The sequence below is a fragment of the Equus quagga genome, chromosome 2, assembly GCF_021613505.1.
Source record: "Equus quagga isolate Etosha38 chromosome 2, UCLA_HA_Equagga_1.0, whole genome shotgun sequence".
NCBI lineage: Eukaryota > Metazoa > Chordata > Mammalia > Perissodactyla > Equidae > Equus > Equus quagga.
In genome coordinates this window covers 107,838,769-107,862,060 of record NC_060268.1, presented here as the reverse complement: position 1 = coordinate 107,862,060, position 23,292 = coordinate 107,838,769, and the positions used below count along the sequence as shown (strand labels likewise).

The 23,292-nt window shown below is 39.5% G+C and overlaps 1 protein-coding gene across 1 annotated transcript in view; it reads left to right on the top strand.

The window, feature by feature from the left end:
- PCNX2 (pecanex 2) overlaps positions 1–23,292 on the top strand; it is a 281,084-nt gene that overhangs the window by 9,119 nt on the left and 248,673 nt on the right. Inside the window, exons 2-4 of the mRNA XM_046654236.1 lie at positions 15,311–15,516; positions 16,128–16,251; positions 16,973–17,009. Coding sequence (XP_046510192.1) covers positions 15,311–15,516; positions 16,128–16,251; positions 16,973–17,009 — 367 coding nt within the window. The remainder of the gene's footprint in view (positions 1–15,310; positions 15,517–16,127; positions 16,252–16,972; positions 17,010–23,292) is intronic.

Here is a 23,292-nt window from a genome sequence, read left to right as displayed (position 1 = left end):
TGGCATGAATACTACAGAAGTGATGTGTCCTTGTTCTGTGTCATGTCAGAGGCATGTAGTGTCTCAACAATTTCCCGCATAGTTGGTGCTACTAGCTAAGGTGGTGTGATCCAGATTTCTCTTTGGTAAAGGTACCTATTTTCCCCTTTGTATTTAATAAGTAATCTGTGAGGGGAAACCTGGAGACTGCCCATATTATTATATTTCCCAAAACACTTTCACTCAATGGTTGTAGCATAAATTGAGGATTCTTGTCTAAAATAATTATTGTAAGGGTAGTTGCAAAAGAGTAATTTTCTATTATTGGTACTCTTCTGTAAAGGAAAGCGCTCCTTTGCCCCCTACCACTATAGTTTTGTTGTGCTTGTTATTTTTTATTCAGTGGGTTATAATCCCTTCCTATCATCGTTCTTCTTGATGTTCAAATTACCCAAGATTTGGCAAGTGGAACCTTCTTCACGCAGTTCCTGAGTCCTTTGGACATGTCCCCATCAGTTTTCGAGGACTTTCTTGCTTTCTGGCCTGGGATAGTCCAGGCCCAGCTTGTGTTTTCCCTACCTCAGCACTGGAAAAATCAGCCGTTTCTCTAAGGAGCCCTGATCCTTTGGGTGGAGAATGGCATTGGGAAACCAAGATTTAGGACAGCAATAGTTGTGTTCATTGCTACTGGATTGTCTTTGCCCCCGCATCCTTTCCGTAGATACAGCTGGGAGATCTATCTGTCTGTTGAGAGTTTGTTCTGAAACCTTGGTCCAATGAGAAGCAAAGGATTCTCCCTCTCCTTTACTCACTCCACATTTGTATCTCCTTTTTCCCACAGTGAGATCTCTGGTTCCCACCAATATCATTTTTTCAATTCTAAAGTATACACAGGAATGTCTGTTCCCATACCACTACCAAAACAAAATCTTTAAGTTCAAGATTGCTTTGATTTATTATTATTTTTTAAGACTATACCAATAATGTGCTGTGAGAGTATTGTGTTCTAAAGTCACTTGGATTAATTCTTAAAAAATTCTTTATCAAGATATAATTGACATATAACATTATATTAGTGTCAAGTCTAAAAATTTTATAGGATTATTCTTTATTTTTAGTTTTTGACTTATCTTTGTGGTTATGCTATCAATTTTATATATGATTAGGTTCATCTGTGGGTATGTGATTCTATTTTTATTCCCCATCCTCATTGATTTAATAATATTGGGAGGTATAAAACTTTAACCTGTTTCAAAAAACTCATTACGAAGATATACTATTTTACTTTATCAAAAATTTCTCTGGCTGCTGGGTGGAAAGTAGATTAGACAAAGAGCAGGAACAGAAGTGGGAGGTTCAGAGGCTATTGGGAGTACTAACTCCAACCAGGGGATGGTGGTGGCAGTGAAGATGGAGAAATGTGAATATATTGGATAAGATTTAGTGATAAGTTCATTTTTGGCGTGGACGAGTGAGGATGAGGGAGGAATCAAGGGTGATGCCTGGTTATCCGGTTTGAGCAGCAGGGGTATGGGGTACCAGTGACTGAGATGAGAAAGGGTAGGAAAAGACAGTTGGTGGAAAGGGATGGGAAACCAAACCCCTAATTTTAGACGTGTTAGTTTGGAGTTTCCTTTTAGATATCAAAATGGAGATGTTGAGTAGACAGTTGGATATAGGTGTGGGGAACTTACCAGAGCAATCTAAGCTGGAGATATGAATTTGAAAGTCATCGGTATAGAGATTATATTTACTGCCAAGGACTGAGTGAGAGCTCCTGGGCAGAATGTGTAGAAAGAGAGAAGCGGGCTAAGTGGGAGGTCTGAGGAGCCCTACTCTCAGACACAGGGCACAGAGGAGGTGTGAGTGAGGCACAGGAAAAGCCAGGAGAGGATGGCGTCTCAGAAGCAGAAAGAAGAGAGTGTTTCAAGAAGTGAGCAACGGCATTGAGGGCTGCTGAGAAAAGGGAAATTGTATTACATTTTTGTCTTTAGAAACTTTGAAAGAACATTTCTAGTGGGGTGTTGGGGAGTGGAAGCCAGATTGCTGTGGGTTTAGGAGGCAATGGAAGGTGAAGTGAAGACACTGGTAAAGACTCTTCTTTCACACAAGGAGCAGAGAAATGGCACAACATCTGGAGAGAGACTTGGGTTCAAGAGAGGCTTATCCCTCCCCCAGCTTTGCAGGAATCTTGGGGGTGGGGATGCGATTAGAATTCCCTCTGGGTCCCTGGTGTGGTGCTTCTGACACAGTGGGTAATCAGATTGCTCTTTCTGTTAAGGCAATTGGTTAAGTAAGGGAAGACACGTTTTTGATAGTGTGTTCAACAGTGTGTGGGCAGGCCCATATCAATATACTCACCACGATGTTGTGGCCAGGATCCAAATCATCTGGATTATCCAGATCGTCACAAATGGAGCTTGAAAACTGGGGTGTTAAGCTTTGTATTGGATTGCCTTAAAGTTCAAATTGCTGTTGTTTCCAAGATGACCTTTGTTTTATTATTTATGTGGCAATTATGTATTTCTTCCATGAAATTATTAAGTTTATAATTATTAAATAATTATAAACTTTTTCCCCATCATGGGAAACTTAGACTTAAAAAAAAAAAGATCGTTGGACCAAATGAAAATGACTTTACCTCGTTTATTGATCTTGATTAGTCTTACAAATTAGAAAGAAAATATGGAAGTTCTGGACTGTGAGGGCACCTTAACAGTTTTCTATACTGGATTATGTGTATGTTTTACTTCCTTCCTCTGAATCTTTACCATTTCAAAAGAAAATCAAGAACTAATACTTATTTCCCATTGGTTTTCCTCATCTTTTGATAACTTATTCTTCCTTTCAAAACTACAGGTAGATACTTAATAATCAGGGAAGCATAAAAATCCGCAAATGTAAGAAATATCCCTGAGCAATTCCTGAAACAAATATTCTGCCAAGAAAACAGTTGTCTGGCTTCTTTCAAAATTATTTTTTCTCACTATGTATTAACACATCTGATGGTCTATGCAGGCAATAAAATCATTTGCTCTGTTGTTCTTGGCTCCATCTCAAAATACCATTTCTGATTTAATATTTCGTGGTATTGATGAATGATCTGTTGATGCTGTTGCTGCTGTGAAGTGACACTAACATTTGGGTTCTTATTATCTACCAGAAAATGTAGTAATAAAATAATTAACAATGCTTTTGGGAACTCTTATTCCCATTTCACAGAAGAAGCAGAGATTTATGAAGGCTAAATAACTTCCTCAAAGTGGCAAAATTGTTAAATTGAGAAAAATTTAAAACATATAGACATACACTGCTATCATAAATATTTATTTGTTCACTGATGTTTTTGAGCAGCTATTTGCTGACTTCCAGGGTGGATGTTGAGAGTATAGCAGAGAAGAAGACAGACTGGCTCCTTTCCTCATGGAACTAACCATCTTTACATGGCTCTTATGGATATGTAAGAATCAATAAGAAAAACAAAGTCTTTGAAAAGTGACATAGACAATTGACACAGAGAAATATACATACATATATATATATTCAGCAAACATGTGAACAATTATTTTAATAATAATACAAGAAATACATATTAAAATAATATGATTTTGGCATATCTAGGTAGCAGAGATTTAAAAGGTAATACTTAATGTGCTTTAAATAAATAGCCATTCTCAGAAATTCATAGGGATATATGTACCAGGTGACTGATTGAAGACTGCTTGTTATAGCAGAAGACTAGAAACAGATGTCAATTGATAGGAAACTGGTTGAATGAATTACTGTACATCCACATAGTGGAGTACTATGCAGTTGTGAAAAAGGGAATGAGAAATTAGACTGCTATAGAGTGATCTTCAGGATCTGTTGTTAAGTGGAAAAAGCAGAAGCTATATAGAGATTAAAAGGGTGTCTCTAAATTCCATTTCCTTCTAAAAGGAACTAGGGCTCTTTGAAGAAATGGCACATTCCAGGTCTGGGCCAGAAAATGTAGAAGAGGACCCTAAATTCAAAGAAGCTATTGAAGAATACTAAGGTCATGTTAAAAGCTGTGGGGGTAAACTTGTAGATGGTGGCCAAAGATGGGTTAATTTGAGCACCCATGAGATCATAATATAATGCTATGCGTGTAGGAGTGGGATGCATCCAAAGGACAACAGGGCATTACTGCTGTAATATGGGAGCTCTACTGGATGCCAAAAGGGCTCAGCTCTACCACCTGGAGTAGCTGGTGTGTTAGCAGTAGGACTGCGTCCCAGGCCTACAACTGGGCTGTGGTTGGCTCTAGAATAGAATGGAGTGGAGGGCATCATTGTCTCCAGCTGCAAAGGACTGGAGAAGCAGGGTTGACACCAAAGAAGAAACATACAATCCTATTCATATCCCTTGGTTATCAGAAAACCTTCACTTCTTAGAAATCTCCACTCCCTCTGCACAGAAGTGCACCCCTGTTCCCATCACCAGCCACAATTCTTTGAGACCTTTCCTTGTTCTGACTTATAAGATTGGGGCCCATGATCCCCCTTTCCATCCAGGTGGTAAATTGCTTCTTGAGATGCTGGTCTCCTTGACATGAGGTCACTGTTGCAGTATCCTCTCTCTCTCTACTCACCCCGTTATTTGTCATCTCAAGAGGACCTTAACAGGGGGCCCAGTATGGGAGCCCTGACATCTTGCCATGAGTCAGCTACGTCTTGTGACTTCTCCCTACACTTGGCTCTCTCAGCTCCTGAGGAAAGCACAGTTTGTCCTTGCCACTGTTTGGGAGCCTTGAAAATGGGTGCGAGGGAGACTAGGGCCCAACATAATTGCCAAAGCCAAGACAGGGCACAATGCTGACTTACGGGATATACAAAGATTTAGACTTGGCCCCTGCATTCAAGGAGTTTATAATTACTGGAAAGGAGAGTCCATAAAAGTGACATAACTTTCTGTGGGTGGCACAAATAATAGCTGACCTGGAAATCAGAGTGCTTAACAGATAGTATGCACTAAACCACTTACTAATCAACTGGTTAGTAAAGCCTGTGATGTTGCAAAGAAACATATATCCTGGCTTTCCTCCTCCTTCACTTGTCATTCATTGCTTCTTAGTGTTCTCTGGCTCCATGTTGCCTTTTTCCTTCCACGTGGGCCTTCTCTTCAAGTCTCTCTCTGCATTTCATTATCTTCCTTTTCCTTTGAGAGTCAAGCTACCCTGATGGCTTTGCCTGTTGCATCTGTGCTAACGATATATGCCTGGCACCTGCCTCCACCTAGATTCCTGCTCCACGTCTTGCGTTATCTATTTCCTACATCATGATTGACGCCCGGCTTCTCCATGGAGCCCTCAACAACAGCTCCCATGCTCTGTGATCGTCTCCATCTTCTTTAACTGGACAGCCTCACACTCAGGTGGGACACTTTACCTGAGTGAGCCCTTCAGTTGTGTGTCACTCTGTATTGTTTGTACACCATGTGTACACACTTATCTCACCATCTGAGTAGTTTTCTTCTTGAGCCCATGTTGATTTGGGGTTTTGACTCGATGGAGGACAGCAGGGCACACTCTTGCCATGCAACGATCAAGAGTCTGGAGGCTCAAGGGGGCATTGATGTGAAAAGGTTTGGAACTAATAAAAGAAGTGCTGGAGAGAGTTAAGTGTAGGTATTTTCATAGGGCAGTGATGTGATTAAAATGGTGCTTGAGAGGGAGTATCCAGACAACTGTAGAGCAGGGGTGGGGAGATTAGCAAGCAAGCCACCAAGGGCCTCCAGCAGGGATTGAGGGAGGACTGGCAGGGCTCCACATCTGGCCCTGTTATCTGGCCGCTCCCGTCTTTCCAGCCTCATGTCACTGCTTTCTCCTCCTCCCTCGCGCCAGGGCTGGCAGCTGCACAGGCCTTCTTTGTGTCTCTAAGGCCCTTTATGGCTTTTGTGCACTCTGTTCCCACTGCCTGAAACTACCCCCTTGCCTTTCCAACTTGACTCAAGTTCATCCTTCAGTGCTCACGTTAAATACCAGATTCTTACGGGGTTTTCCCCTGACACTTCAAACTAGGTTAGCTTCTCTTGTTGGACCAAAATAAGTTAATTTTATGATGAGTTGTAATTAGTCCTGTGCTATAATGGAAGCTCCTTGAAGACAGACATTTGCCTGTTTTGTTCACAGCTCTCCCCCCGGAGCCAAGCACAGTGCCTTGCACAGAATATGTTTTCAGTGAGTACTTGTGAAAGCCTAAAGGAATAGGTGGCTGTGTCTCTCTATGATCCAGCTGACTAGGTGGGCCTTTTCCTTGTAGCTTACTTTGGGCAGCGAGCACTTGTTGAGTAGATGCGATTTGATCTTGGGAGATATTCTAGGAGCATCATTGGGCTCTCTGATGAACTGGTCCTGTTGAAGCTCCATTTAGGGAGGAACCAAGGGACCTAATGTGATTTGGTTGTTCATATTTCTCAGTTGGAAAATGCCATACATAATCTAAAGTGTTATAAAATAATTACTTTTTTAAATTGCAGTAAAATACATGTAACTAAAAATTTACCGTCTTAATCATTTTTGAGTGTACAATTCAGTAGTGTTAAGTATATTCACATTGTTGTGCCACGAATTTCCAGAACATTTTGATATTGCAAAACTGAAACTCTGTGTTCATTAAACAACAACTCTCCATTTTCCCCTCCCCTAGTTCCTGGTAATCACCATTCTACTTTCCCATTTTATGAATTTGATTTCTCTACATACGTCATGTAAGTATAATCACACAGTATTTGTCTTTTTGTGACTGGCTCATTTCGCTTTTAGCATAATGTCTTCAAGGGTCATCTGTGTTGTAGCGTGTCAACCTTTCCTTCCTTTTTAAGGCTGAATAATATTTCGTTGTAAATAGATTCCACATTTTGTTCATCCATTCATCTTTAGATAGATACTTGGGTTGCTTTTACCTCTTGGCTGTTGTGAATAATGCTGCTATGAACATGAATGAGTGTTCATATCTCTTCAAGACCTTGCTCTCACTTCTTTTCAGTTGAAGTGGAATTACTGGAACATATGGTTATACTATTTTTAACTTTTTTAGGAAGCACCATACTATTTTCCATAAATAATGTGTTTTTAAAATGAAAGATATAGCAACTTACCATATGGTAGGTCCTTCCAAGTAGTTACCTTGCAAGATTATTTATTTGTCCCAACAGTCCTGCCATTGGTCCTGATGGTCTCAGACATTTCTTTTAGAAACATCTTTGGAGTTTCTATCGCTGCCATAGGAGGGCAGAGGCAATAGTTTATGTCTACATTTATAGCACACTTTACAGTTTTTAAAGCAATTTTATGGAAAATCACATAGATGATTTCATTAAACTCCACAAGAGTTCTGTGAAGTAGGTCAGCCCCTTTCCGGTCTCCTCTTGGCCAGCCTCACTCCAGTGTCCCGTCCACACTGATGATCTTGTAAAATGCGGACACCAACTTTTCTCTTCTATGGTTAGTATTCTGCACCCTTTCTTCAAGGTGAAGATCAAATCCTGAAGAATATGGTGTATGAGACCCTTTGTGTGTTACCGCCATCCTCCCACTTTGGATGCCACGTGTGTCTTATTCTGAAACGTTTGCACTTCCTGGAAGGTGCTCTGCTCTCACTTGCTGTGCCTTCTGCCTGGCTTTTCTCGGTATTCTTCATAGTTCTCACAGATGTCTGCTTCCTCTGGAATAATTTCCCTGACCCTTTATCCCCAACCCTCACTCTGAGTTAGGCACGTCTCACCTCACCAGAATTATAGCAATTGCTACCCTACCTTGTAATTGTCACTCATCTATCTCACCTTTGAACTCTGGGAGAATAGGAACTATGTTTTTTATCTCTATGTTTGGTACAAAGTAATCACATATATATTTATGGGCTAAGCAGTGCATTTCACTGCGGGGGTTGGGGGGGGCAGCTCTTCACTCCCTTCAGGGACATTTGACAATGTCTGGAGACAATTTCAGTTATAACGCTGGAGGGGTTGCTACTGGCACCTAGTGTGTGGGGACCAGGGATGCTACTAAGCATCCCATGGTGCACAGAATAGCTCCCTCAACAGAGAATCGTGTGGTCTAGGATGTCAATAGTGTTGAGATTGAGAAACTCTAGGCTAAAAAAATGAAGGTGATCATTATATAATATGGGTTATATAATATTATATAATAATGGGTGATGTCTATGACTCTAGTGGCATTTACTGCAGCATGATAATACCTATTCCTCTGTATTATAGTTAAGTAGGCACAATCTAGATTGGGACCAGTAACTGCCCCCAAAGGGCCTTGGCAGTTTTTATGAGGAGCATTTCTGGGTTCCTCTCAATGACTTTATCATAGTGGCACTTAAATTCAATGTTACCATAGCATTTAAAGAGTGAGGGCCAGAGATGCTAAACATCTTGCACAATGAGAAATTGTTGGACCTCAAGTGCCGAAGGAACTTCTATTCCGTTGAAAAACACTGAATGGGAAAGAGCAGAAAGCCACTGGGCAATCCTTGGTGGGATGGCCCATGGAAGAATCAGACTAAAGATGCTTGCAGTTGAGTAGAAGGGAAGGAGGATTCTGAGGCATGCCAAGATCTAGTTTCTTCAAGAGAAGGTATGCACAATTTGTGGGTGAACATGGGGAAAGCACAGGGATCCCCTCTAGCACAGCCTTGCAAGAACTCTCTCACCTTGAACTGGGAGCACTGTCCTTCTGTGACTCAGACAGCATTGCAGCGTCTGCTTGTTTGTGAAGCAGAATGTGTAAGGTAAAAGTCTATTCAACTCATTTTTATCTCTTTTAAAAAAGCATTATTACTGACTGATTTTACTCTTTTAATGTAATTGATTTTGAAGAATATTGCTTAAAAATTAAGAAACGTAATATTAGAAATAATTAAATTTAAATATTAATTGAAACACATTTGAAACTTCATGACACTAAACATTTTCTCTCATTTGGGTTTTGAGGGCACATAAAAACACAAAGAGTCCAGGAACTTGCTGACAATGAACTCAGAACTTTCAGTACTGGGTTAGTGGCTTTGTGAGGTCAGAAGTATTTTGAAAATTCCTTATGAAAAATGAATATGTAAGTTTAGATTTACAAATCAAATATGGCAATAATCAGGAATAGTTTATATTTCATAAACATTCACATTATTTAATTCTCATTTTTAATTCTAAATAACAGATTTCTTTCTACTAGGAAACACGTGACACTGATGTTCAGTGATAGTCAAACTCAATATCAGTACAGATTTATGGTTGAGCTTATCATTGCATTGAGGTGGACATCTCTTTGCCTTTACTGAGCTTCCTGGTTAATTTATCTTGTTTATCTGACTGTACGTTAAAATTGTAAATAAAATGTTAACTCTTACCATGACCATCCGAAATCAAAAAGACAGTATCAATCCAAATTTCCTGACTATACTAAGCATTCATGGACTAAGCTATCCACTCAGTATTCTTTATGAGAAGAGAAGAGTGAGAGAGAGAGGATTGGGTAATTGCAGGTGCCAGGTTTCTAAATAGTTTTCAAAGCATTTAGGCCTGCAAATATTCTCATTTTAATAACCCTTCCTCAACTCTCCCTCTTCAACCTTCGGTTGTTTTTCCATTGTATTGCTCCCCGTAGCACTATCTTGACAATCCAAATATTTGCCTGCCACTTCTCTAGCCAGTATTTCCCTCCTGAAAGCTGTACACAAAGAAAGAGGCCCAGGAGGTCAAAGAAATCAGAGCAGATCTAATGAGAAATAGACAGCAGACCAAAGGAAGTCAAGCAGCGGGCCCAAGAGAAAGTGTTATATTCCTCTTTTTGTCCAACTTACTTTGTAAGGTAGAAGGGCAAATAAGGCTGTCTCTTGAGAACCAGTCACATTTCTTGATTCTACCCACCTCATCATTTTTAAATAAGTACATACTTGCAAGGCTGGTCTGCTTCTAAGGGTACTGCATTGAGGGCTCCCTCCCATATTGTCAGGCAGTTTCATATACGTCAGCATGCATTCTGACACGCTGCCTCCAGGAGTTCTTGATCCATATTCCCAGGATCCACACTACCGCTGAGCTCATTCCAGTTCTCAGTATATAACCAGAAGTTCCAGCTTTTCTGAAAAAATACTAAATTTGTTAATTTTTTTATAAAGGAAATTCATGAACTATGTAATGAACTATTATTTAAGATCTGAAAACCTATAAATTCCTTCACATATATAAATGCAGCGAAATGATTTACTTCTCTATCTTGTGGCCTAATTTTTGATATATAGACCTGTGCCCAACCCCCCAAGGAATTATAGTTTACTTAGAGAGGAATCAAGAGTCCTACTTGAGTGAAGTTCTTGGGACTATTGCCTTAATACAGGCAAGATACTCCACACTTCTCTATTGAATGAATGCCTGGAGAATGGATGACTGGATGGACAAAGATCATCTCTCTTAATTTGACAAAGTGGATGAACAAAATGGGATCTCTCATATCTCTGAAGCAGATGCTGGAGATCTTGTAGCATGGAGATGCTGCCCAGACGTACACCTCCTCGGTCCAGCCTAGCTCCTGAGAGAAGGGGAAGGCATGACTAAGGCATGCCCAGGTCCTACTCCCCAAATCACTGGTCAGAAATCACTGCTCCCCAGAATCACCAGTCAGAGGAGAGAGTGAGTCAGACGTTCAGAGAGGCCAGCTGCGTAGAGGGAATAATGCCCTCTCCTGGAACGAGATGAGTGGGAGGAATTGTTTCCCTCTGAGGGTGGTGTGTTTTCACTGTCCAGAGGCCATTTTTTAAAAAAAAAATTTCTTCTGAGTCCTTAGTTCTCTATCAGGTCATTGAAGGGGCTAGGTAAGTAACTTCTAGATAAAAGGAGATATGTGCACTTATCAGCTCTGTAGTATGACCCACTTTATGCTTCAGATTCTTCATTTTCAAAATGAAAATAATCACTCCCAGAAGTCTTCTTCAAAATTACTGTGTGAAAGTAGATTGGTGAAGTATGTTTATGAAATATACATTGATAAAAGTTGGACCCCGAAGAGTGTCCTTCTTTACGTCTGCACACTGAAACCCTCAGAAGTGGTTTATTCTCACTGGACACTAGCATTATTTATAGCTAGTGCTCACTCAACCAGATTAGTGATCTCTCCAGGCTGCTCAGGATGTGGAAAGTAATAACCCATCAGCCTAAAGTTAAAAGCCATAGTGGTGTAAAATGGTGCAGCCTCTATGGAAAAAAGTACGTGTATTCCTCGAAAGATTAAACATGCAATTACCATGTGATCCAGCAAGTCCACTTGGGTATATACCCCAAAGGATTGAAAGCTGGGTTACGAAGAGATGTTTGCACACCTATGTTCATAGCAGCTTTAGTCACAATAGCCAAAGGATGGAAACAACCCAAATGTCCATCAACGGATGAATGTATAAACAAAATGTGGTATATACACACAGTGCAATATTATTCAGCCTTTTAAAGGAAGGAAATTTTGACGCATGCTACAACATGGCTGAACCTTGAAGACATTATGCTAAGGGAAACAATCCAGTCACAAAAGGACAAATACTGTATGATTCTGTTTATATGAGATACCTAGAGGAGTCAAATTCATAGAGACAGAAAGTAGAACAGTGGTTGCTGGGGGCTGGGGGAGGGAGGGAATGAAGAGTTATTGTTTAATGGTTATAGAGTATAACGTTTCAGTTTTTTGAAAGATGAAAAAGTTCTAATGGCGGATGATGGTAATGGTTGCAAAACAATGAATATATTTAATGCCACTGCACTGTACACTTAAAAGTGGTTAAGATGGTAAATTTTTATGTTATGTATATTTTACCACAATGAAAAAGTTAAAAAAAAAAAAAAAGAAAAAGAGTGGTGACTATGAGAGAGCTGGAGCTGTGAGCCTAAAGGAACAGAAGTGGGTCCTGTGGGGATGTTTGTGAATGGTCTGGGTGTTCACATAGCCAGGCACTTCTAGATGGCGCCAAATCCAGTTTTGTGAGAGATACAAATGACTGTATTTGTAATTGCTTTGTTGGTAACAGCATGTTGTTTTTCATGAAATTTTGTCAGAAACAGTTTGGTCAGATGAGTTACTATACTACTAATTATCCTAATAATGGGTCGGAGAACAACATACAGCTTTTATGGCCAACGATGTAATCTTGAAAAATGTTACCTTCTATTGTTAGTCAGAATGTGTTAAAATGATAAAGGCTTGTGGAAACAAAGAAAAAATTACGATTTTCCTTAGAACAAGTCAACTTCTATTCAAAATATGAATATACCTTATATCGGGTGGGGAACCTGTGATATAAATTAAAAACAAATTTAAAACTGCTCATCCATGACACATTGTTTCTTAAACCTTCCTCCTCTCCCTGCATTCATACTTACAGGGAGAGAAAATCCTAGAAGCTGGAGATCTTTTGTTGACGGAGCACAATGATGTCATCAGTAAAATGGCCTTGAACGTAATTTTCAGTGATGTCCCTGGGAATGGACAATTGGAGGAGCCCATGCAGAGCTTAAATACATGGAGTAAAAAAGGGGATCTTTGAGAGGGGCTACATTTTGTTCTGAAGGGAGAGATTTTTAAAGGAATCATGAGAGCGGGGAATTTTGGGAGAAGTAATATACCTTGTATAGCATATTGTAAAACCTTTCCTCTCTCCCTGGAAATTTTCAGTAAAACCTCTGTCTCCCACCATGGCCTGGTGAGGTGTATGGGCTCTTTGGGGACATGCCAAGTGGTCCTTCGAAGAGGATGACACAAGGGCCTGTTCTCACCTGGGTTGCAAACTAGAAACTAACCCTCACGTTAACTTTAAATTCTAACTTCTTGCTTTCTCTTAATTTCAACATTACCAAGCCAATGCTGTAGTCCATATTTATGAGGATAAACTGAAAAGTAATCTCTCTTCTTATTGTGGCAAGTCAGTTTTTTTCCAAATGAATTTTCCCAATATCTGTATAGAATCTTTCCCTTCTCACCCTTCTTCCCTAGCATTCTCTTCCCAATGCCTTAGGGTTTTCTTCAGTTTATCTCTGATCTACTTTGAATAGAAGTTTCCCCATGGAAATGGAACCCCGAATATTAATTAGGTTAAGCAATGCTGGCTGCCACAGCAGGTAAAACATAAATCTCAGTATTTAAATGAATCGAAGATTTATTCCTCACTCTGATTACATGTCCATCTCCGGCCTAGAAGGGCCTTGTTCCACAGAATCACCCATGCATCCAGGCTGAAGGAAGCTCTATCGTCTTGTAGATGGATCATCTGGAAAACAAATTTTTTTTTTTTTTTTTTAAAGATTTTATTTTTTCCTTTTTCTCCCCAAAGCCCCCCGGTACATAGTTGTGTATTCTTCGTTGTGGGTTCTTCTAGTTGTGGCATGTGGGACGCTGCCTCAGCGTGGTCTGATGAGCAGTGCCATGTCGCGCCCAGGATTCGAACTAACGAAACACTGGGCCGCCTGCAGTGGGAGCGCGCGAACTTAACCACTCGGCCACGGGGCCAGCCCCTGGAAAACAAATTTAAACCAACTAAAGAGAAGAGGGGGATGGAGGAAGCACGTAGCTCCTAATTATCTAGGGTTAGAAGTGACACTGGCCACCTGTGCTCATAGTTGATTGGCCAAAAGTAGTCACATGGCCCCAGCCTAACTGCAGGGGAGGCTGGGACATGTAGGGGAGTACATGGAGTATTTAGTGAGCACTGGATCTCTCTGCTACCCCTACTAATCGGAGTATGATGAAGCCCAAGTTACATTATAATTCAAACAAGTTTTGAATATAATTTGCATATGACAGGATGCTGATCTATTCTCATGATCATTTTCTGGGTTTTGTTTCTTCTTTCATCAGTTTCGTCAAACTCACTCTCTAGCGGTAGACTAAACTTTTTAGATCAGAAATAAATAGACATGTTAAGAAGTGATGGAAGCTATTAATGGCCCCTGTCACTCCCTTCCTTTTTTTTCATCTTGTCTATATATTGCTTGAGGTTCTTCACAGCTTCTCATCAGGAGGTACATGTGTGAATATGAAACTTATCTGCTTCCAGGTAGGGCACCTGACTTTCATCTGTTATCTATCTATGTATCTATCTATGTATCTATCTATGTATCTATCTAATATTATCTTGTTTAGCCATTGTTTCACTCATTTATTTATTAATTCATATTTATTTGTAGACTTTTCTCCATGAAATAAAAGCAAGTCGGTGATGGTGAAAATTCTTCACTTCAGCTTTTGCTTATTGGTGATAGTTTTCCTCTTGCTCTGTTGTTCTTTTTGTTTGACTATTGAGTTTTAGGAGAGATCTGACCTAGAGGATGAGCTATCAGACAAGTCCATTGCAGGTTGTGCAGGGACTGCTCGGGAGCAGAGTGGGCCGGGCCATGTTGTCTGCAGGCCTGTGTTCCAGGTGGCAGCACAGACTAGCCTGATCACCGGATTTCTGAGGTCCTTCAGGGAGGGGCATTGATAAAAGGGTCTCGCTTTTTGATTTGTTGAGGCTGTCCTTGATGTCATATTGAGACACTCGGAGATCCATTTTCATCCCAAAAGATAAGAATTCAGTTTAGGAAGGACCAGAGAACCTGTCTTGTTCCGTGGTCCTGGGAGAGAGCTAGGAAGGGGTGTGGGGGATGCTACAGAGTGGGCCAGTTATGTGGATTCCAGTGATTCTTTTTGTTTTTTGAGGGGGTTGAACAGAATTGAGCTGACCTTCACCATGATCTCCATGCTAAGATCCTTTGTCACTGATGGAAATAGCCCTCTTCCTTTTGGAAGCAGTACACCCTTTGGTGGCCCTTGCCTGCATCACGTCGCTAGGAAAATCCGTGGCCTGATGGTGTTAACACAGGGGGAGTCAGGGAGGAAAGGAAGGGGTTGTTACACTAACCTCTCTCCTTCCCTCTCATCTCTGTTCTCCACAAGGCTTTTTGTGTTTTGTTGGAGGAAACAGCATCTCAAAGGCCTTTCTCTGACCTTGAAGGCCAGATGCACAGAGAGGTCAGACTAGGCTGTGGAAAAGAGCTGGTAGGAAATGGAGAGCCTCACTGTATCTTTCGTTTTGTGGGATTCCTGCCTGCAAATCAAATGTTGGTCATTAATGCAACTAGTACCACAACCTGAGAAACAAGATACTTCTTATGAAAGATGGCTGCCCTGTCTCCTTAGGTGTTGCAACCAGGAAAAGTTTATAAAACTAATAAAATCTGAAAGCTTGCCCCATTTATACTCAATAAATCATCTAAAAATGCTTTTACATTTAAGACAAAAGACAATCTTATAAGCAAGTGAACTTTTCCCTTCTTTTCTCTTCTTTAGGCTTTTCCTCCACACGCCATCACTGTCTTTCTTTACTGCAGTTCAGTGACCATACTCTTCACTGTCATCAAAGTGGTCAGTTACCGCCTCCACCTCATGTTTGATAAAGGGGAAGTGATTCAACAAAGGCCTTCCAGAAAGAAAGAAAAGCCCAGTAGAGACAAAGAGGCCAACAGTGAACATGTAACCAACCACAAAAACCCAAGGTAACATCTCTAATTAATATATCAGTTCATAATTTAAATGTTTACATTTTGATTAAAATAATTTTTCTCATTTCTTAGTTGTTTGTGAAAATGTGCCAGTACAGACAGATACAAATATGTACATTTTCTTATATTTAAGCATACACTTAAGCATAAAATTGATATTAATTGAGAGGGTTTAACTATTAATATGAGCTTATGCCATGCTCTGGAATGCTCTGGAGTTCATGTGCATTAGGCTTAGCACAGCAAAATATTTTACGTCAGTATTTTTGTCTTGTCATTTAAGTGTTTTGTGCATGCTAGAGTATTTTCAAAAAGAACATTTGCGTCTGTTAATATAAAAGTAATACATTGCAGAGAACTGAAATATTGAGAGTAATTCTTGGGTTAAGCATCGTCATTATTCTTGCCCTAATTTCTGATAGTTCCTTAAGAGAGCATGTCATATTTTAAAGTGATGTTTATTACTCTCTCTTAAAAATAAAATGTGTATATAGTGAATATGATAAAGTGGAATCTAGGAAAAAAATTGTTTTGGGACTATTACCGAAAGAGTCGTAGTTCTGTTTGGTAATATCACTGCTCTTGTGTTCCTCATGTTGGATTAGCAATAACAGGCAGATTAACAATGGCAAGAAGGAACAGGCCCACCAGAACCTCTCTACGCCTCCTCTCCGCTGCAGCTCCAGGGGGCAAAGCATACACTCTCAGCAATCTTCTGGTGATCCACTGGTGAGCGGTCTGTTTTTCTGTTTCACTCTCTTCCTGCTCCTCTAGTGCTGATCCCCCCAGAGTGAAAGTGTGCAATGGCAGCGATTGTAGTTTACACACACGAGTGGTAAAGACTAGCCCTTGTGCTTGTGGAATGTCTGGAGTATCACATCTCAGAGTGTAAAACAACCAGCTCTGGGACCATGAGATAAATGCCCGGTCATATGCTAGAAGCCCGCTCACTGGCTCCTCTGCCATCTGCCCCTCCCTGCTCAGCCTGTCCCTCTGGCTAGAAGAGCCGAAATGCAGACCTTCACTTCCCTCTCCCGTCTGCTGTCTGTCATTCATCTGAACCATCATATTTGCAGTGCCTTCTCCTGGAATCAACTCCACTACTCCACGTTAAATCGCACCTGCCTCTTGGAAAGTCAATAAATCACCTTTCTTCTAGATTAACTTCACTGGGCTCCATTCACTGTAGAATAAAGTAGCACATTATTTCTTCTCCTTTAATTTCTTAATTTTATCACAGTGTGGCCTTGGATGGAGGTCTATCCTTACATATATTTTTGTCCTCCTTTTTGCTGCTCATTTTGTTAGAAGCTTAAGCAGAGTGGACACTATAGTCTCGTTCCCACATGCCATTTAGAAGAGCAGTGGCTGCTGCTCGGTGTCTGCTGACTGCCTGGAAATGGGCAGGGAGCTGAGTCACATATTGATTTTTGTTCTTTTGTTTACTTAGGAGTTGCCAGCACAGGAAACAGTGGAAGATCTCAAAGGTAGAGTGTTTATTATTATCATTTAATATTTTATCATAGCATTATCCTGAGTGAAGTAAAAAATAATTTTTATAAAACAGAATGGCAGTGAATTAATTAAAAATAAGCACTGTACCTAAGATTACACAGTTATATTTTAACTTTATTTCTGACTCTTAATTTTAATTATTTCTTGTCAGAATTCGTTCATGTCTTCGAATTATGATATTTTATTGATCATATTTCATTGTCCTTTCTCCAGTGTCTCATTTCAGATGGCTCCAATGGCAGATATAAAATAGGATAAATTCATCATCAACCTACAAACTTTTTACTGTAGTACTTACATTGAAAGATGACAGAGGAAATTTTATTGCATTCTGTATATCTGCATCTCTTTCAAGTCATAAATTTTGTTTCTGGGAACTTTCTTTTAACACCCTAAGTTTTTCTTTTACTTTTTTTACAAAGATTTCATCTTATCTTTTTATTGCCTTCAGAAGACTTAGAAAAGAACTTTTGGAGACCTGAATTAACCCCTTCCTTTTTCTGCAATTCTGTTTTTTTTTTTTTTTTGGCAGTAGTACTACAAAGAGAAATTTATGCTTTATTTAAATTTAAAAAATAGTATAATATTTTATTTTTTGGAAAACAGATGAAATTAGCACCATGGCCCTGAAAACCTAAAATAAAGTTTCTTTTTCATCACTCCGCTGAATTCTGTGATAATAATATATAAAGGATTATCTGAATTCTTTTTTCTATATTATACTGCTGACATTAAATGTGCATTAGTTCGGTTTCAAATATTTTAGTTACACACAGTTTCATAACAATGTTACTTATGTCTATTTGTACACACACACACATTTTTCCCCGTACTAAACTATGTATTCTTCCAGATCAAGTGTATCACTGCTGTTAACACGCACCCTTTACATCCTTTCAATGTTAGTTGTGGCCTTTTAGCTTCATCGTTCAATTGAAACAATTCCTTCCTTTCTTCTGTGTACTAGAAATTACAGTAGAGGTTTTGCAATTGTCGTTTCGTTCTGAGTCATAATGTGTAAAATGTACAGGTGGCATTTAGACCCATTCCTGACTGCTAAATCCAATGTTTTCTTAGCAACACTGCATTGAAGTGATTTTTTTATTAGATTGATCTCATAATCTACCATTCAAGTATCCAATTCTTTTTGTTGTTAAAAGGCACAATGGTTTTCTTTATTTTTTTAACAGCTCTATTGAGATATAAGTCAGATGCCATGCAATTCACTCATTTAAAGTGTATAATTCAATGGTTTTTAGTATATTCACAGAGTTGTATATCCATTGTCACAATAAATTTTAGAATATTTTTATTACCTTGAAGAGAAACACCACACAGCTTAGCCCTCACCCTTCAATCTCCCCAACTCCTCCAGCCCTGGGCCACCACTAGTGTCCTTTCTGGCTCTATTGATTTGCCTGTTCTGGACATTTCATATAAATGGAATAATGTAATATGTGGTCTTGTGTGACCAGCTTCTTTCAATTAGCATAACATTTTCAAGGTTCATCCATGTTGTAGCTTATATCTGTACTTCATTTCTTTCTCTTGCCAAATAAGATTCCATTAAATGGATATACATTTTATTTATCCATTCATAAGTTGATGAGCATTTGAGTTGTTTGCACTTTCTGGCTATTAAGAGTGATGCTGCAATGAACATTCGTGTGGGAGTTTTTGTGTGGCCATGTGTTTTCATTCTCTTGGGTACATACGTACCTAGGAGTGGAATTGCTGGGTTATTTCGTAACTCTATATTTAACCATTGGAGGAGCTACTAGGCTGTTTTAGATTGCAGGCACATCATTTCCACCGTCAACGTGTAAGGGTCACAATTTCTCTGTGTCTGTGACAACACTTGTTACTGTCCATGTTTTTGATTCTAGCCATCCTAGTGGGTGTAAAATGGTATCTTGTGGTTTTGACTTGTATTTCTCTGATGACTAATGATGTTTTCATCATCATCATTATCCTTAGGGAAATGTCTATTCAAATGCTTTGTGCAGTTTTTAATTGGATTGTCATTTTGTTGGCAAGTTGTAAGAGTTATTTGTATATTTTGGATCCATGTCCTTTATCAGATATATTTATAAATATTTTCTCTCATTCTGTGGGTGGTTTTATCACTTTCTTTTGTTTTTGTTGAGGAAGATTAGCCCTGAGCTAACTTCCACCACCAATCCTCCTCTTTTTGCTGAGGAAGACTGGCCCTGAGCTAACATCCATTCCCATCTTCCTCTACTTTATATGTGGGACGCCTACCACAGCATGGCTTGCCAAGCGGGATTCGAACCAGTGAACCCCGGGCCGCCGAAGCGGAACATGTGAACTTACCCACTGCGCCACTGGGCCAGCCCCATGTTTTATCACTTTCTTAATGGAGTCCTTTGAAGCACAAAAGTTTTTAATTTTCGTGAAGTCCACTTTATTGATTCTTTTGTTGCTTGGGCTTTTGGTGTCATATATAAGAAACCATTGCTTAATCCACAGTGATGAATATTTATTGCTATTTTTTTCTAAAAGTTTTATAGTTTTAGCTCTTGAATTCAGATCTATGAACTATTTTGAGTTAGTTTTTGTGTGTGATGTGAGGTAGAGGTCCAATTAATTCTTTTGCATTTGTTTATCAGTTGGCGCAGCACCATTTGTTCGAAGACTATTTCCCTCACTAACTCGTCCTGTCACCCTTGTTAAAAATCAGTTGCCCATACATGTGAGGGTTTATTTTTGGACTTTCAGTTCTATTCTTTTGCTCCTATATCTGTCCTTGTGCCAGTATCACACTGTCTTGACTACTGTAGCTGTATTATAAGTTTTGAAATTGGGAACTGTGAGTCCTCCAATGTTATTTTGGCTGTTTTGGGGCCCTTACATTTTCATGTGGACTATCAGTTTCTGTGAAAAAGACAGCTGGGACATTGATAAGGATTGTGTTGAATCTGTAGATAAATTTGGGGGGAATTGCCATCTTAACAGTATTAAGTTTTTGAATCCATGAACGTTGGATGTCTTTTCACTTACTTGGATCTGCTTTCATTTTTTTTTGACAGTGTCTTGTAGTTTTCAGTGTACAAGTCTTGTGTTTCTTTTGTTAAACTTATTCCTTAGTATTTTATTCTTTAGATGCTGTTATAACTGGAATTGTGTTCTTAATTTCATTTCAGATTGTTTATTGCTGGTGTATAAAAATATAATTGATTTTTTCATATTGATTTTGTATGTACACACTTCCTGAATGTTTATTGCTTCTAATAGTTTTTTAGTGGATTCCTTGGGATTTTTTATATACAAAATGATATCGTCTATGAATAGAGATCCTTTGCTTTTCCCTGTCCAATCGAGTTGCCTTTTATTTCTTTTTCTTGACTAATTGCCCTGGCTAGAATTTCCAGTACAATGTTGATTAGAAGTGGTGAGAGTGGACATCATTGCCTTGTTTCTGATCCTATGGGCAAAGCATTCAGTCTTTCACCATTATGTATGATGTGAGCTTTGAGTGTTTCATAAATAGCCTGTATCAGGTTGAGGATGTTCTCTTCTAATCTCAGTTTGTTGAATGTTTTTGTCATGAAATGGTGGTGGATTTTTGTCAGATGCTTTCTGTGCATCTATTGACATGATCATGTAGTTTTGTCATAGTGTCTTTCTTGATGTATCTTTTTCTTAGTAATATGGTATGTTTTTATAGCTAAAGTGTCAATGATAGAAGCCAGATTATTATATTCGGTTAGATTTCATTGTTAAGCAATATCTTGGTGGGGTCACATTAGGCCAACTTTTTTCTTAGTTTTCTAGGTAGGAAATTCATTATTACCATTTTTGCTTAGGGTTAAGCAGGCACTGAGATATGACATGCTAACATATTCACAAAAGACACATTTACAGGCCACAATATGACTTTATTCGTTTATATGCAATAAATTGTAGTTGACCAACCTTCTCTTGGCTTTCATAATAGCACATTTTCCTGATTTTCTTCCTTCTCAGAGTGCTTTGATTGATCCTCCACTGTTGTTTGACAGATAAAGGCTGGAGTGCCTCTGGTCTTGGTCTTGGGCCCCTTTCTCTTCTCTAGATACCAGCTCTCCCTTGGTGATGTCATACATATCTTTAAATGCCATGTATGTGATGATGAGTGAATCTGTTCCCCAGTTTTGACCTCTCTCTGGACTTCAGTCTCATGCATTCAGCTCCTTACACCTATTTCCTCCTGGATAAGATGTCTAATAGTCATATCAAATGGATTACCACCCACAGGGATTTCTCAATTGATGTTTCTAAGTCTGTACTTCCTCTAGTTTTCTCCTTATCAGTAAACAGTCCCATGACCAATCCAGTTGGCAAAGCTCCCAAATCAAGGAGTTTTCCTTGGTTGCCCTTTCACTCACTGCCTTCAGCTTCAATCCATCAGCAAGTCCTGTCAACTCTACTCCAAAGCGTAGCTCAGATGTATCTATTTCTCTCCATGCCCACCACTACCACGCTAGTCTGAGACACCACTATTTCTCAACTGTGGTAGCCTCCTCGCCGGGCTCCCTTCCTCCATTCTTGTACTTCACTGCAGTCTGTCCCTCATGCAGTAGGCAGAGCTATTTTTAAAAACCTAATTCAGGTCATGTGCTCTCCCTCCACTGAAAAACTTCTGCTGGGTTCACATTATTCTTAATGTAAAGTCCAAGCTCTTACTTTGGCTTGTAGAGCCTGATATATTTTGGACCCTGCCTGCCTTGCTGATCTCTCTTCCTCTCACGCTCCCTTTGCTCTTTTGCTCCAGCTTCACAGACTTTCTTTCTGTTTTTCAGACATGCCAGGTGAACTCCCACCGCACTTTGCTTTAAATACCTTTTTTTTTTTTTTTAACATGGCGTGCTCTTTCCTCTCATCTTGTATGTTGGAAAATGGTCCTGGTTTCTGCTAACCTGTGCAATCACAATTGTGTAGTGTGGGAGGTAATGAAACAATAAATTATTTTTTACAGGTCTAGCCCAAGAGCCCTTTTCTCAGGCCCTGCCTGGTGATTTGGATTTTTCCTGCAATATTTTTATTAATTTTCGACAAGCGAACTTTACATTGGGTAGTCATGGAAAGCCTCTCTGACAAGAAAATATTCAAGTTGGGATCTGAATGACAAAAAGTAGAGTAGCCATACACATGTATGCAGAGGTGATGCGAGAGAGCAGAGGAGGGTCAGACCAGGATTCAGAAAATCTGGGTGTAGTCTCGGTTTCATCAGTGGCTTTGTGACCTTGGACAGGTTTCTTCTCTTCTGTTCTGTTTTCCTGGAAAGGATCTACCCTGCCTCGTAGGATAACTTACATAGGGTTGTTCACGATTCATGATCATCATCAACCAACATTCTTGAGCATGGAGAAGATGACATGCTCATTTCTTTGGAGGATTCAATGAGTATAAAATATAGTTGTTTTTCTAGAACTATATAGTCCGGTTGGGAAGATAATTTAAATGTATGTTAAAAAAACTACAATTCAAGAAGTATATTGTAAGCGAAGTTTAATTTTACAGACATTAAATGCTTAAAACATTCAGAAGTAGAGAGTTTATTTCTGGTTTAGGTGATCATGGGAAATTACATGTTGAAGGAGGGATATGAATAAGGCCTTGAATGGAGTTGTCAGTGGGTGAGGAGAAAGAACATTCCAGGTGGGAGAGTTGTGCCTGGAGTTTGTTTTAGAGTCAAAGAGGGTCTTTTGACTAGAGCATTGTAGGGCAGGGTCTCTCAGTTCTTTCTACCAAAGTGCCCCTGAAGGCAGTAGAGAGTGAGTGAATACTCCTGCCTGCTCCAGGCCCCTGCCTCCTGAGGCCTGGGGGTCATAGGCTGGATCAGGCAAGGGTTAATTTAAAAAAAAATACATGTTATATCATAAAATTTTTTTCGTCTTTTTCATAATATGCCCATTTGTTTTGATAATAAGGTATATTACCTCAAGAGTTGTGTTACTTACTTTTTTCCTCCAATATTTGAGTAAATGAGAAGTTGCTCATTCTGTTTTTCCCATGGCTTTGCAGAACCTGGGACAATGCACCCCTTGTGCTGCCAGAGAATACTCTTCATGATAGAAGTGAAAGAAAGGGTGACGGCATTAATTGATTGAATGACCATAAGGCCAGGGGAGAAAGAAAAACCAAAAGATGACCCCAAAGTTTCTAGCATAAGAGGCGTAGGGAATGGTAGCGTCATTAACAGATAAAGGGAAGCAGGCACAGAGCTCACTTTCAGCCCCCTGCATCGTAAGT